The 15172-nt window shown below is 44.4% G+C and overlaps 1 protein-coding gene and 1 long non-coding RNA gene across 8 annotated transcripts in view; one reads left to right on the top strand and one right to left on the bottom strand.

Annotated features, from left to right (window-relative positions):
- LOC144762888 (uncharacterized) overlaps positions 1-15172 on the top strand; it is a 438864-nt gene that overhangs the window by 83434 nt on the left and 340258 nt on the right. The window lies entirely within an intron of this gene.
- LOC144762887 (uncharacterized) overlaps positions 1-15172 on the bottom strand; it is a 258891-nt gene that overhangs the window by 43645 nt on the left and 200074 nt on the right. For 5 of the 7 annotated variants that reach the window (XM_078648184.1, XM_078648182.1, XM_078648185.1 and 2 more), the window contains one exon: positions 350-474. The exons of the other annotated variants lie outside the window; for them this stretch is intronic. In XM_078648184.1, coding sequence (XP_078504310.1) covers positions 350-474 — 125 coding nt within the window. The remainder of the gene's footprint in view (positions 1-349; positions 475-15172) is intronic. 7 annotated transcript variants of the gene reach the window in all.

The raw sequence follows: 15172 nt of genomic DNA, 5'->3' as shown, positions 1-15172 counted from the left end.
TTTGTCTAAAATAGGCATGATTTGACACAAATTGCTATAAGGCATTTAATTGCCACTGGCAGGCGTTTATAGCAAATCCCATAACAGAACTTCAACAAGGTATTAAAAACATAAAAAGAGAACTTCAGACAACAGCAATAAGTATTATTACGAACGATACATGTATAACATTAACACCACAGTTTGAAACACTTCTTGGCACTGCATCTAAAAGTCATTCTTTCCAAGCCACCAGGTTTTCCCCAAGTTGAGAAACTGTCATGTTAATGTTTTTCATCATGTTCAGATTAACTGCTGATTTTTGTCTATAGCAACTCATAGTACACGTTGGATAACACACTTAACAAACCTTTCTGAGATAGTTAGTGAGGTCCTGCCCAGCTAAATTCACTCGTTGAACTGCATGAGTAAGTGCATAACCTTCATATATTGGAAGCGTATAAGTAACTTCATCGCCAGATGAAAATACAACACCTAGAAAATAGTAAATATGTTAACCCAAAGTGCTTTCTAAGCAAAGGTAAATCTTACTGACAAGTTTACGTTTGTATCTGCAAAATAAAACATGTACGTGGCATTAAATAAAAGACAATCAGGTTCAGGTATTTATGCTAAATCCAGGGAAAAAACTGCTCAATTTAGACGCTTTCCAAAATGGAAACTAGGCATTCAGTCACTGTCACTTGAAACACTGACGTTTATAGTTTCTCCCATTCCAGGCACTAATGTATGAAAAGTTAGGCACTCATTCTGAAGTTGGGGACAGGAACAGTCCACAACTGACCATGTCTAAATGAACTTATCAGTCCTTTCAAAATGTGATGAAAAATGTTTATATTGGATCCTCTGGGTACGGATGCATTACTAACTTCCCTATTTTGGGAGTAAGCTGAAAACCATATTTTTTAAAGTCATGTAATGTAATGGAAGGTGAATTTCAAGAGCACTGCTTGTCACCCGTGAAGTTATTCAGGCGCTGAGTAGGTGAGTGTAAGCATGTGGTGAGGCTGACCCTGAGTACCGGCAGTCTCAATGGCCTCACAAGAAGACTAATTGAAAAGCCAGTTCTTCGGCTTCTTGAGGAATTCAAGAAATGAGACCCTGATGTGTTAGGGGAGGTCATTCCAGGATTTAGCTGATTGGTAGGAGAATTATCGACCTCCTGTTCTGCTTATGTGGATGTGGGGTGTCTGGGTTTATTAAGGAGGGCGACGACTTTGGGTTTGTTTCCAGCTATCTGGGATGGCTGTAATGAGGGAAGTGCTGATGTTAGAAGTGAGCACAGCACTGATCGCAGCTCTTCCCAGGTTGTAGATATAGTGGGGGTCGGGTTCTGTGGGTGCCCCTAAGTGGACTGCCATAATTATTGCTGCAGTGTCCTCGATGGATAGAGGATTCCATGCTATCGTTTGGTAGGTTTTGGTTGATGAGGGTAGTAGGCTGGGAAGGTCGAGAATGGGGGGGCTGGGATTTAAAGTTGCTGTAGATCTTGGTGATTTTTTTGAGGAAGTCAGAGCGGTTGCCGTGCTGATGCGGGATTGAGCTAGGTCTTGGTGAGAAAGAAAAGGTCTTGTGTATTGGAGTCGATAAGGCCCCAAATCTCTGTTGTGTGCTTGCCGAGTGAGCATGTTCAGGAGCATGCATGCGAGTGAGTGTTATTGTTCAGAGTTGGACTGTGGAAATGTGTGAGTGCTTGTCTTGAGTTCTAACGTGGTGAGGGGTGCAATGTGCGTCTGGGCAGTGGGAGCGGTGTGTGGAGGCGTGTTAAGTGACTTTGAGAGGAGGCAAAGGCTCCCACCAAGTACTGAGGTGCGGCTCAACAGCAGCGTGTATGGCGGCATCCGAGGTTGAGCAGGTGGAGACTTCGGCAGTGTAGCTGCAGGAGATGTTTGGCCCAGAGTTACTGGTGCTGGGCGTGGTCCAGGCTTAGACAGGCTAAGAAAGACTGGTATTTCACTGACCTCTGTTGGTCGTTTTCTATTAAGAATAGAGGCAGTTGGACAGAAAAAAAAGTCCCGAAGCGGACTAGCCCTAGGGCTGATCTCCAGAGCCCTCAAAGTACATACACATATAAGTATATACTAAAGTATATACAAGAGGTCTTGAATGCTTGACCTAAAAAGGGCAGAGGTGTAGCCACAACAACAAGAAACCCTCTAAGAATAGACACCTTGGACTCATTCTCCACTCCTACGGTGGAAATGATAATCTTTCAACTGAAAGCCCCAACCGATATAACCTGGAAGGGAGCCCTTGTCTTTCGCCCTCTGGAAGGGAAAAAAGACTTCAGCACTAGGCTAATGGAACAGATATCACCTCATATCTTAATGTTAGAAAAATTCCTGCTTCTAGGAGACTTCAACTATCACATAGATAACCAAACCGATACAGACACTATGCGGCTACTAGCGGATATGAAGTCACTCAGTCTCCATCAGTTGGTGTCAGGCCCTACCCAGACGGGAGGGCATACATTAAATCTAATTTTTACTGATTTCATTAACTTAGCAGTAGACACTCCCGCCGAGCAGATATGGACCGACCACTTCTCCATTGACTTCCACATAGATATTAGGACCCATAGGAAACCTGCAGTCAAAAAAACAAACTCACAAGACATTGGAGGAAGGTAGTGTCCTCCGCCTTTTTCCTGGTCTTTATCCCTCCTACTATTACCGGCCACAAAGATATTCATCTGGCTCTGACTGCCTTCAAAGATTCACTCATAAAAGCCTTAGACTCCATTGCTACGCCAAAAAAACCTAAACCACGAGGAGAAAATCCTCCCGCTCCCTGGTACTCTGAATCTCTTAAGAAGGAGAAAGCCACAGTAAGAAGACTGGAACGCAAATGGAGGAAATCTAAAAACAATGAGGGCAAACTTGTCTATAAAGCTACCCTGAGGACATTTCCAAAGTACTGCAATTCAGCCAGAAGAACTCATACAGTGGAAAGAATTATATCCGCAAAAAACTAATCTATGGAGCTTTTTAAAATGCATGAAGAACTCACAAACCCAAACGGTGGCAATCATACGATACCGGTGTCACAATCTCATTGCGACAATCTTGCGGCCTACTTTGAACATAAAATCAATAGTATTTACAGCTTGTTTACAAATAAATCAGCCCCTATAAGCCAGGAACCACAAGAGGCACTACAGCCTTGCACGCTGGAATCCTTTAGTAGACAGAGGACCAAACTCAGGCCTGAATAAACTCCATAAAATCTGGGTCCCTGGAAGATCTGGCCCCCCATGTGATTGCTACCCTGTTCCCCATTCTGTGCACCCCGATTACAGACCTATGCAACCTTTCCCTAAAGCAGGCTACACTTCCTCGTGAATGGAAGACAGCGTGTATTAAGCCTCTTCTCAAAAAAGCCACAGCAGATCCGCAGAACATGGCCAATTACAGACCTATCTCTCTGCTTCCTTTCGTCTCCAACATTCTAGAGTCTTCAGTAAACGCCCAGCTATTATCATACCTTGAATCTAATCATCTTCTGGACCCCTCGTAGCCAAGTTTTCGTGCCTCACACAGCACCGAGGCTGCTCTAGTGGAAGTGAAAGACACAATTAAACTAGCACTAGACCAAGCATCCTCGGCCATGCTGGTACTTCTGGATCTTTCAGCCACATTTGATACAATCTCACATCAAATCTTAGTACAAAGACTTAGGGAGCTTGGTATCAGAGGTAAAGCCCTTGAGTGACTGAAGGACTTCTTGTCAGAACATACTATCTAGGTCTATCTGGGCAAGCTTCCATTGGCATCCACAACCCTTAATAAGGGGATTCCACAAGGCTCAAGTCTAAGCCCCACTCTATGCAATGTGGATGTGGCCCCTCTGGCAAGACTTATAAGATCATGTGGATTTGAAACCATCTCCTAAGCCGATGACACACAACTGGTTATCACCATGGACCATGATCCAACACTGACCAAATCTAAATTTAAGAAACGCTTATTAACAGTAGCCACATGGATGTTTAACAACTGTCTACAAATGAACACGACCAAAACAGAGATTCTTCTGTCCAGGAAGGCACACACAGGCTGGTCAGCCGACTGGTGGCCATTGGAGCTGGGCCCCCCACCCATTCCCAATAAATATGCAAAGAACCTAGGAATGCTCATTAACGACAATCTCATTATGTTTTGGTCTTATGCAATCCCTTAAAAAGGTCTTTCAATGGACCCCTATCCCTGCCAGGAAACCTTTGGTACAGGCACTGATAATAAGCTGCCTAGACTATGGCATTGCCCTTCGGGGGGGTATCAATGAAAGCCTCCTAGCCAGGTTTCAGGTGCTGCAAAACTCTGCTGCTCGCTTGGTCCTGAAACTTCCCACCGTTCCCCGTTGGAGCTCTCTCTCCGCTCCCTTCATTGGCTCCCTATCAAAAAGCGCACCCTTTTTAAACTTCTGTGCTTGGTTTATAAGACCCTGTCTGGAAATGGTCCACTCTACCTTAGGCATAAATTGCAGCCATATATTCCGGCTCGTCAGCTTAAATTGAGTGGTCTATTACTTCTATGCCCCAAACGCATTCGAACAACCAGGTTTGGAAGCCGATCCTTCTCATTTCTGGCCCCCCATCACTTGAATCAGTTACCTTTATCTATTCAAGCATGCTCAGTCTTTACCACTTTCAAAAAACCTCTGGAAACATGGTTATTCACTCAGTAAGCTCTCCATCTACAGCTAACCCCTGCTGGAAAGGCGCCTAGAGATCCCCTCGGTGTGGAAAAGTAAATTTTGCCATGTTATATGTGCCTACGTGTTCCCCATGTTATGCTATATGTGCATGATCGATATGCATGTATTCCCTTCTGATCGATTAAAGACGCAATTACAGTTGTGTCCATCTCTAGTATGTCAGTTTCCAGTCCTCGTGAATACAACGAATATTAGGCCTATGTAAAGCTACGTTGCCACATTTTACAGTGTGCACGTTAATTCATTGAATTGTCCCCGTTTCTAGGCCTCAAAAGGGCCCGGACTCAGATTCAGCTCCTGTTTCCTGAACCCTCTCCGAGGAGCGATACAGCCCCCACCTGTATCCCTGACCCTTAGCTTACTTCTTGCCTCGCAGTGCCCGGCTCGGCCTGGCTCTGCCTCCGAGTCTGCCAAGAGTATGTTATGTTTCTAGTTATCAGTCCAGCCCTCCTTCTCTGCATTCCTAAGCTACTGAATCGCATCAATAGTTTCCGTCATGGTCTGGTCTTTATGTCTCCATGTAAGAGAAATACTGTATTAATATTCATAGAATATTCCTCACACACGCAATACAAGTAGAATAATGCATGCACCAGTCTTAATGTCTGTTAGCCTTTGCCCTGATAACTTTTGGATTCTATCAACATGTACTCTAAACAACAGATACTAGATATGCCTGGGTACATGTCGCTCTGACCCTCCAGACTTTCGTCTCCTCTTCTAGTGCAGAAGTCATAGCCCCCAGTTCTCCCTGGTAACACGTCATTGCCAGTTTACGCGCACCACTAGGTTAGAGGTCCCAGCTGCTCAGGTAGCCCCCTCCATGTTTCCGCCCCATTTATGACATATTCTGTTACGTTTGCATCACATGTCTATGTATACGCCCTGTACACACCTCTTGTTACACCCACTTTATGCCTTATCTTTCGCGACTGCTACAAACTCCGCCTACTGCTACGCCTACTGTATTGACTGTAATGTATTTTGTTTAACTATATATATCGTGCACTGTTATTAATGTTTGCTAGCCATTCCCAGATCCTGCCCCGGCAGCTGCCGGGCCCCTGCCATCCCATTCCCATGCAGGCTGTCCTGTTCCTGTCCTTTATGCTTAATTAAAGCCTGTCAACTCTAGCTACCTCGTATCTTGACTCTTATTTATTGAACTACCCGTTTATTGATTATAGTCAAAAATAGAACCGGTAATTAATTATTTATTTACCACAGAAATACTGTATTAATATTCATAGAATATTCCTCACACACGCAATACAAGTAGAATAATGCATGCACCAGTCTTAATGTCTGTTAGCCTCTGCCCTGATAACTTTTGGATTCTATCAACATGTACTCTAAACAACAGATACTAGATATGCCTGGGTACATGTCGCTCTGACCCTCCAGACTTTCGTCTCCTCTTCTAGTGCAGAAGTCATAGCCCCCAGTTCTCCCTGGTAACACGTCGTTGCCAGTTTACGCGCACCACTAGGTTAGAGGTCCCAGCTGCTCAGGTAGCCCCCTCCATGTTTCCGCCCCATTTATGACATATTCTGTTACGTTTGCATCACATGTCTATGTATACGCCCTGTACACACCTCTTGTTACACCCACTTTATGCCTTATCTTTCGCGACTGCTACAAACTCCGCCTACTGCTACGCCTACTGTATTGACTGTAATGTATTTTGTTTAACTATATATATCGTGCACTGTTATTAATGTTTGCTAGCCATTCCCAGATCCTGCCCCGGCAGCTGCCGGGCCCCTGCCATCCCATTCCCATGCAGGCTGTCCTGTTCCTGTCCTTTATGCTTAATTAAAGCCTGTCAACTCTAGCTACCTCGTATCTTGACTCTTATTTATTGAACTACCCGTTTATTGATTATAGTCAAAAATAGAACCGGTAATTAATTATTTATTTACCACATAATGGCGCCCGAATAGGGACTTGCCCTTTCCCCACGCGCCGGAGAAGCCACGCAGGCCCCCTGATCCTCTGCAGCCGTGACGGAACCATACCGTGCACGTGCAGATATTTCTGCTTCAAGTATCCCTCAGGCCCACGGAGGAGACGGAGGTTGCGGTCCAGCGTCCAGACGAGGCGGTGGAGGAACGTGGCGAGTCCCGACCAGAGCCCAAGCCGAGAGTCCAAGGTCCGAGGTATCCGGAGGCCCACCTGTAACTGAAGTCCGAAGTTCGTCCGTCCGTCGTCGTAGCAGTCCAGTCCAGTCCGAGGCCTTCCGTTTTTGCTGCCCGGTGAGTACCGTTGCTGGGGTAGTATCTAGACAGGGTCAATTAATTTGTCTCTGGTCCGTGGGTTTGGGTACACAGATCCAACACGAAGTGTCCACTTAGGTGGATGCGGGTCCTGACGTGTCTCTTTATGAGACCGGTACGTTTCGTACTGTTTCAGCAGTGCATCTAGTCTGTTCTAGTAAGTTCTGTTCTCGAGAAATCCATGTGTTCTGTTCTCAGTATTTCAGGTAGTATTCTGTCCGAACCGTTATTTTTAAATGTTATTTCATGTGTTTTCAATGTCGTGGTATGAGTGATTTGTTTCAGTTATTATTATTGTGTTCATTGTGTATTGTATTGTTTCTAGACTCCAGTCTAGTCATGCCTCTGTTCTCTAAGTTACGTCAGTTAAAAACTAGAAAAGGTCTGCTCGAGGAAGCAGTTCCTGTCCCGCCTAGGGACAGTCCAGGTCATTTTATGTATCATAAGCATGGCATAAGTGCCATATTATATCTAGACTTATGGGTCGAGTATACTAAAGATCTAGAAGAGAAATATAGATGGCCTGTATCAGGTACATGGGATGCCGAGTGCATCATGCGAGTAGAAGAAGCATTATGGAAAAAGAAAGCCAGACAGTCCCAGAAAGATGCCATCGAGTTATGGCGCAAAGAATCTCATAAAAGAACCGAAAAAGAAATGAGAAAGTTAGAATTAAGTAGAGAATCCTCAGAAAGAGCCCAAGAAAGGGAATTAATCGAAATAGGTGAACGAGTAAAAGCCGAACAGTCAGACAGACAGAGAAATGCCCTCATTAAGGGTATGTATCCTCTTCTTGCCGAGGGCTTGCCGAAAGCAACCCCGGAAGCACCATGTAATTTTCCGCCGCCATTAGTTCCGATTAAGTTACGTCACAAACCGACCGCAGCTGATATTTTTCTCTCGTCCTACTTGGACGATACAGTCCCAGAATATGCAAATCCTGCTCCGCCAGCTCCTGTGAATAATGTAATTCCTGTTCCTCCAGACACCGGGGCACCTGTTACAGCACCTGTTACGGTACCCCCGGTCCAGCCCGTAGTACAAGTTCCCGCTACATCAGTCACTCTGCCAGCACGAAGAGTATCCGTCGACGATTCCAGTTTAGGGGCCGCGGGAGGAGGTCCTCCTGGTACCCCGCTGCCACACAAACGTGTAACATTAGTCGAGTTACATGAACGTGCGTTACAGCGTACGCCCAAATATCAGTCCGTTGCAGATATCAGACGAGCTCTTACCGAATGCCGTTATGATCCAGTCCCAGGCGATGATAATATGGTTATATATTCATTGCGCGTAAGACGGGTGACCGAGTATTTGGACACCCTACCGAATATGAAAGAAGATCTAGACAGAGTATATCGTTTCATCCGTACAGGAGACGATCCAGAAAGTATTGGCGAAATCATGTCTCTAAGGAAAGCTGAGACCCAGCTCATGCTATTAAAGTTTCTAATCAATTGTTTAATAAGGGAACAAGATTGTCCGACTAAAGATCCGACCGAAATGAAAGTTCTGACAAGGTGGAGTGATAATATAGCCGAGGGTAGACACAAGACCCTCAGTAGTATAGAGAGTATGTACAAGAAAATTCGTAAGGAAATAATAAGGTTACACGAAAATCGTAAAGAAGCACAAGTAAGCGAGAAAGAAAACGACTCTTCTACTGAAGAGGTAGACGACGAGAATCCCACCAGAATAGCGTATGTAGGTAAAACTAGACTTTCCGACCGACATTCACGTCCAGAACACAGGAAAGTCTTTCATCTTCCAGCGCCAGAACAAGGTTCTCTTGAACAAGTATTTCAGGCTACCGATCACATTCTGAAATCACGAATCGGTTATAGTGAACTTAGTACCATGCATGAACAAGAACTAGCCCGATCAGCAGTCCGATGGATTACTGATTCTACCACTTTTCCAGACGAAATAGTGGCACAAATGTTTCTGAAACTGCCCCCAGCCGAGCAGCGACTGGCGGGTATGTATATGATTCAGCACCTCATTACATTGTATGAGGGTCAACATTCTGATCCAGGTCCGTTACATGATATCCTGAACAAGTTACTCCAGTATAAATGGAAAGGTTTAGGTACCGATTTAATTAGTGTCATTCTAGAACAGCGCCACAAATATAGAACGTTTCTGAATCCGCATTTTGTTCACGTCTCACCTCCGGAAAGTAAACCGTTTTACATAGATAGACAGCATCCGTTACGAGAAGTACATCCAGTTAGGACACCGGATGGTGAAATGCAACGAGTATTTGTTTACACCCCTATCACAAAGATGGAACTCTTAGAGATGAAGAAATTAATTCCCTGTCACGACAAAGATCCAGCAGGGTTCCATCGAGAATTAAAAGACATGCTCCGTATGGGAGAATACACGTATCCAGATATTATTAAAATGCTAAAGGTCCTGTTGCCCGCAGGGGTATATGAAAAACTCAAGGAAAAAGAATGGGAGGTGGGAGAGAAAAAGATCGATTGGGCAGTTCTAGAAGCTGAAGATAAGATACGAGTACCAGGTACCGGTCTTGGAGAGAAATGTAAAGAATTGCCAGAGTTATTGATTCAGGTTTTGCCAAGATTATTAGCCACTAAAAAGGAAGACTGGGATGCAATCTCTGCATGCAAACAGAAACAGGATGAAGACACTAATGATTTTTATTCTAGATTTGAGAAATGCTTTATCATCAACAGTGGTTTGAAGACAGGTAGCGAGTCATACCCTCATCTTTTTGTTACTAAACTAGTCGAGAATTCAAGTCCACAAGTTAAAAATTGAGTTTTGAAAGTCGAAAGTACTTGGCAAGCTAGTACCCCGTCCCAGATGCTCCAGATGCTCCAGTATCACCAGAATAGAATCAGAGAAGAACAAGAACACGAGAGAAGACGTATGAAAGACACGAAAATGAAAGTACTAGTTGCACAATCTGTTCCACAAGACAGTCAGAAGAGGGGTCCGAATCAAGCCAGTCATCCAGCAGCTCCCGTTAAAGGGACTTGCAATTATTGTAAACAGCCAGGTCATTTTATAAACGAGTGTGCAGTTCTGAAACACAACATAGCCACTGGTAAAACTAAAGAAAGACCACGCCCGCCTAGACAAGCACAAGTTTCACAGACTTCTCAGCCACAGAATGCACAACAGACAGTTCCAGCACCGCAGCCTATTGCTGCAACACAGCATGTTACACAGCAAATGTACCAGTATGCCCAGACAGAGTATCCAGAGTATCAACAGTATTCATGAAACAGCCTAGAGAGGGAGGTAGGCTTGCCTCTCATCGAGATACCTGTAGATCAAGAGGGTCCCTATGTACACAGTCAAGTATTAGGGAAAGACAGAAAGTTTTTGATTGATACAGGGGCAAGTAGGACTACTATCAGTCATGACGAGGTTCCAGGGGCTCCGCTCTCAGGCTCTAGAAATGTTTCCCTTGGATTTTCAGGAAAGCCTATTGTAAACGAGATTTCAAAGCCAGTTACTCTAGAAGTTGGTCCATTGTCCCGAACTACTGATTTATTACTTACGAAATCATGTCCAGAAAATTTGTTAGGCATTAAAACATTGAAAGAATTAGGTGCAGTAATTTGCTGTTCCCCAGAAGGAATTCGTTTGTTTTTAAGGGACTATAAAGGTCACTATGTATTACGAGATTTTGATCCAAGATTGTCCAATGTCCCCCAGCATTTATGGGCGCAAGGTCCAACTGATGTAGGATTTATGCACATCACACCCCATCGTGTGACTCTCAAGCAAGGTATAGTCTTGCCACGAATCAGACAGTACAGATTGCCACCTGAGGCTGTAGCAGCCTTATCCAAAATTATTGACGAGCTCATTGCTCAAGGAGTGGTCGTAGAAACTGACTCCAATGTATGTAATTCTCCTATCATTCCAGTCATGAAACGTACTGATCCAAATGCACCTCCAGTATATCGATTAGTGATTGACCTTCGAGAACTTAATAAATGTATCATACCTCAGTATCCAGTAGTCCCAGATATTTCTTCCTTATTGACAGCTATAGATCCCGAAGCTACATTTTTTACTGTAATAGACCTCAAGAATGCATTTTTCAGTGTTCCAATTCATCCAGACAGCCAGTACCTTTTCGGTTTTTGTTTAAATGGAAGGAGCTATAAATTCACACGAGCTCCTCAAGGTTTCACAGAAAGTCCTAGTATTTACAGTCAAGCACTTAAAAGACAACTAGACAATATTCACATGCCAGCTGACACTGCCCTGCTCCAGTATGTCGATGATCTACTGATCACAGCCCGTTCTGAACGTGACTGCGAGCGTGCGTCACTTACAGTTCTGTATTTCCTAGCCGAGATGGGGCACAAGGTGTCCCCTTCGAAGCTTCAATTCTGTGTCCAGCAAGTGATCTACTTAGGCCACTTACTGTCCAAGTGGGGTAGGCAGTTGACACCAGACCGTATCCAGTTAATAGCGAGTCTTCCACAGCCCAAGACACAGAAGGAGGTACGTGCTTTTATTGGCCTCACTTCTTATTGCAGACAATGGATTCCTCAGTATGCATTTCTAGCCAAGCCACTGATACAGTTAACGACACAGGAGGCAGCCGTATCGACTGTCCTCCCTTGGACCCAGGAACATACACTTAGTTTTAATGAGTTAAAGAAAGCCTTATGCCAAGCACCTGTTCTAGCTACACCGAACTACAGTAAGCCTTTTACACTTTTTGTCACAGAACGTAATGGTACTGCATTATCTGTTCTTACACAAGATCAAGCAGGACAGTACAAACCTTGTGCTTATTTTTCGAGCACACTAGATCCAGTAGCCCAGGCTTTGCCTGCGTGCCTCAAGTCAGTTGCAGCCACAGCTCTAGCAATCAGACAAAGTGATTCCATAGTGTTAGGACATTCCCTGACAGTACAAGTTCCACACTCCGTGGAAGTTCTTTTAAACCGAACACAGACACAGCACTTGACCATTGCACGTTTAACAGGTTATGAACTGACACTGTTCCAGCCACACATAGAAATCAGACGCTGCAACGTTTTAAATCCTGCTACCCTGTTACCATCAGTTACTTCAAATCCTGCCACACATGACTGCGTGGAAGTCATTAATACTATGACTAAGCCAAGACAAGACCTGACAGACATTGCATTACCTAATCCCGACCTGACACTTTATGTGGATGGTTCATGTATGAGAACTAGTACAGGAGAACTAGTAGCCGCGTATGCAGTGACTACTGAAACAGAAGTTATTGAGACACACCGTATTGACACCCTGTCTGCTCAAGCAGCAGAGCTAGTTGCTCTGACCCAAGCCTGCATACGTGCCAAGAACCTGAAAGTAAACATATATACAGATTCACGTTACGCATTCGGAGTTGTACACGACTTCGGAGTGCTCTGGCAGGAGAGAGGTTTCATGACTTCTCATGGAACCAAGATTCAGCATGGTCTCCTCATTCAAGCTGTGTTAGATGCAATACATTTACCGACAGCTATCGCTATTATGAAGTGCAAGGCACATACGAAAGTTACTGACATCATTTCCCAAGGTAATGATCTAGCAGATCGAACAGCCAAGCTTACAGCTCAGACACCAGACATTCCAGTTAACAAGACACAGACATTCATTCCAGAACAGACTACATGTATGACAGTTAAGGACCCTACACAAGATGTCATAGACATACAGTTACATGCTACTCCCGAAGAAATCAAGAAATGGTCCGAACAAGGAGGGGTCCAGACAGATCAGGGATGGGTGACGAAGGGAAAAGCCACATGGTTTCTCCCCGACTCTATGGTTCAAGTCATTATCAATACCGCACATAGTCCAGCACATCTAGGAGAAAAAGCTATGTTAGACAGTATACAGAACCTTTGGTTCAACAAACACTTACGAGCTGCAGCCAAGCAGAAAGTCCGTACCTGTATGATATGTTGCCAGTTCAATCCAGGTAAAAGTGTCCCGGTGGAACAAGGTGGATTCCAACCTCCTGACCACCCTTTTGAAGTCCTCCAGATGGATTATATTCAGATGGAGCGATGTCGAGGTTTCAAGTATGTTCTTGTAGTGGTATGCGCTTTGTCCAGGTGGACAGAAGCATATCCAGTTCCAGATTACACAGCCGCGACCACTGCCAAGCAGCTGGTTCGTGAATTCTTCCCCCGTTATGGACTCCCTAGGGTCGTGTATTCTGATAACGGCCAGCCATTCTCATCTGAACTCATGAAACATGTTTCCCTTTTGTTAGGGTACCAGTGGAAGTTCCATTGTGTGCGCCATCATGAAGCAGCCGGTCTCGTAGAGAGACATAATCAGACCCTGAAAATCCGTATTGCCAAGACATGTAAAGAGAAAGGTGTAGACTGGCTAGTTGCCCTGCCAGTTGCTTTATTCTTCATGCGCATGGTCGCACACTCCAGATCAGGTCTGTCCCCTTATGAGGCGTATTCGGCCGCCCCCCCAAATATGTGGGGTACACCTAGACCCCGCAGTATTACAGATGTTTCCAGTAATATGCTGACAGATTACCTAGCTTCCTTGATGTCTGCCCTACACTCTTGTCGTTCACAGGTTGCCGCCGCATTTCCAGACAACACTGAAGTGAAACCGCATGAGGTCATCCCCGGGGATCTCGTTTTGGTCCGGAATTTTGATCGTTCAAGTCCGCTGGAGCCCCGCTGGAAGCAACCTCAACTAGTCCTCTTGACCACCCGTACGGCCGTGAAGTTGGAAGGCCGTAAGGGGTGGGTCCACCTGTCCCACATCAAGAAGTTACGAACTAAAACTTTTTCAAAGGATTGTTCCATTTCGAAAGACCGCCCTATTCTCAAGGACTGTCCCGCTACTGACTTTGAAATCAAGCCCCCCCTGTTAGAGAAAACTCCGCAGCAGGAGTATAAATTAAAACTCCGGTCTAGTAAAATAAGTCAGCCAGTTTAATTGTCTAAGTCCCCCTCGGGTGAAACGGTTAGACAGGTATCTGACATGTATGAGATAGACCCCCATAGTGAGAGAGTTAGTCAAAACTCTATCCGATGTATCGTTTTTCTAAGTTTTCTATTATTCTTAAGTTTGATGGTTACCTGCACAAGTTATGCATTGCATTTATGTTTTCCAATTTCTCATGTAAATAAGTTTTCTAATGTTACAGTAGAGCACACATTTAGTGATCTGCCTCCTCACGAGCTATCCTATCGTCTTGCTATGAGAAATAATACATTCATCCGAATGTTACACTATTCACACCAGACCAGCAATGCCACTAATTGTTGGGTGTGTGGTCGACTCCCCCCTTTCCAGACACCGAAGGGAGTTCTGCCACTCTTTCCTTATCCGTTTTCACATAATGGTTCATGTGGAGCATGGTCCACGTTAACGTCATCTTCAAATGATATGTCCCTTCTGAATAGAACATGTTTTCCAGACAAGCAAGGTCTCCCCCATAGAACAGGGTTAGATCTAGAAAATGAAGTTTATAATTTAGGTAATTATTCTTCGAATTTTATGGTCCTGAATGTTCAGTCTGATACTACTCCAGACTTGCCTGCTATTTCAGTACTACCAGTCAAAGGCGAATTATGTGTCAGAAAGAATGGTTCCGCACATGTAGGACATAGTGATTGTACTACTATTGTCAAGTATAGTGACAGTGGGAAATCTATTTTCAAAGCATCACGTCATTCTTATTTTGTTTGTGGTCAGACCGCATATGTTCGTCTGCCCCTCGATTGGGATGGAACATGTTACATTGCCTTCCTACTGCCACCAGTTTTTCTAGCCCCATCTGATTATCACAGAAACACACATCTAGTACACGTCAGACATAGAAGGGAGATTGAGTCCCCAATTGTCGATCAAACTGAAACTACTCTAGAACAGTATCAAGACTTCAATAAAGGTTTCTTCTTCTTTATAGGCCCTGTCCAGAATAGTAAGTTAATCCGTAGGTTAACCAGAACCCTTGAAGCAGTAGTGAATGAGACTACTTCTGCTCTAGGTAACTTAACTGAAGAGCAATCTGCTATGAGATTTATCGTGCTCCAAAATCGTCTCGTTCTTGACGTCATACTGGCCGATAGAGGAGGAGCATGTAGAGTCATCGGATCTAGTTGCTGCATTTTCATTCCTAATAACGCGCCGTCTGTTTATTCAGCTATAACCAGACTTCATAA

Source organism: Lissotriton helveticus, chromosome 6, assembly GCF_964261635.1.
Source record: "Lissotriton helveticus chromosome 6, aLisHel1.1, whole genome shotgun sequence".
Lineage (NCBI taxonomy): Eukaryota > Metazoa > Chordata > Amphibia > Caudata > Salamandridae > Lissotriton > Lissotriton helveticus.
The sequence above is the reverse complement of the archived record's forward strand: the minus strand, read 5'-3'. Positions and strand labels throughout refer to the sequence as shown.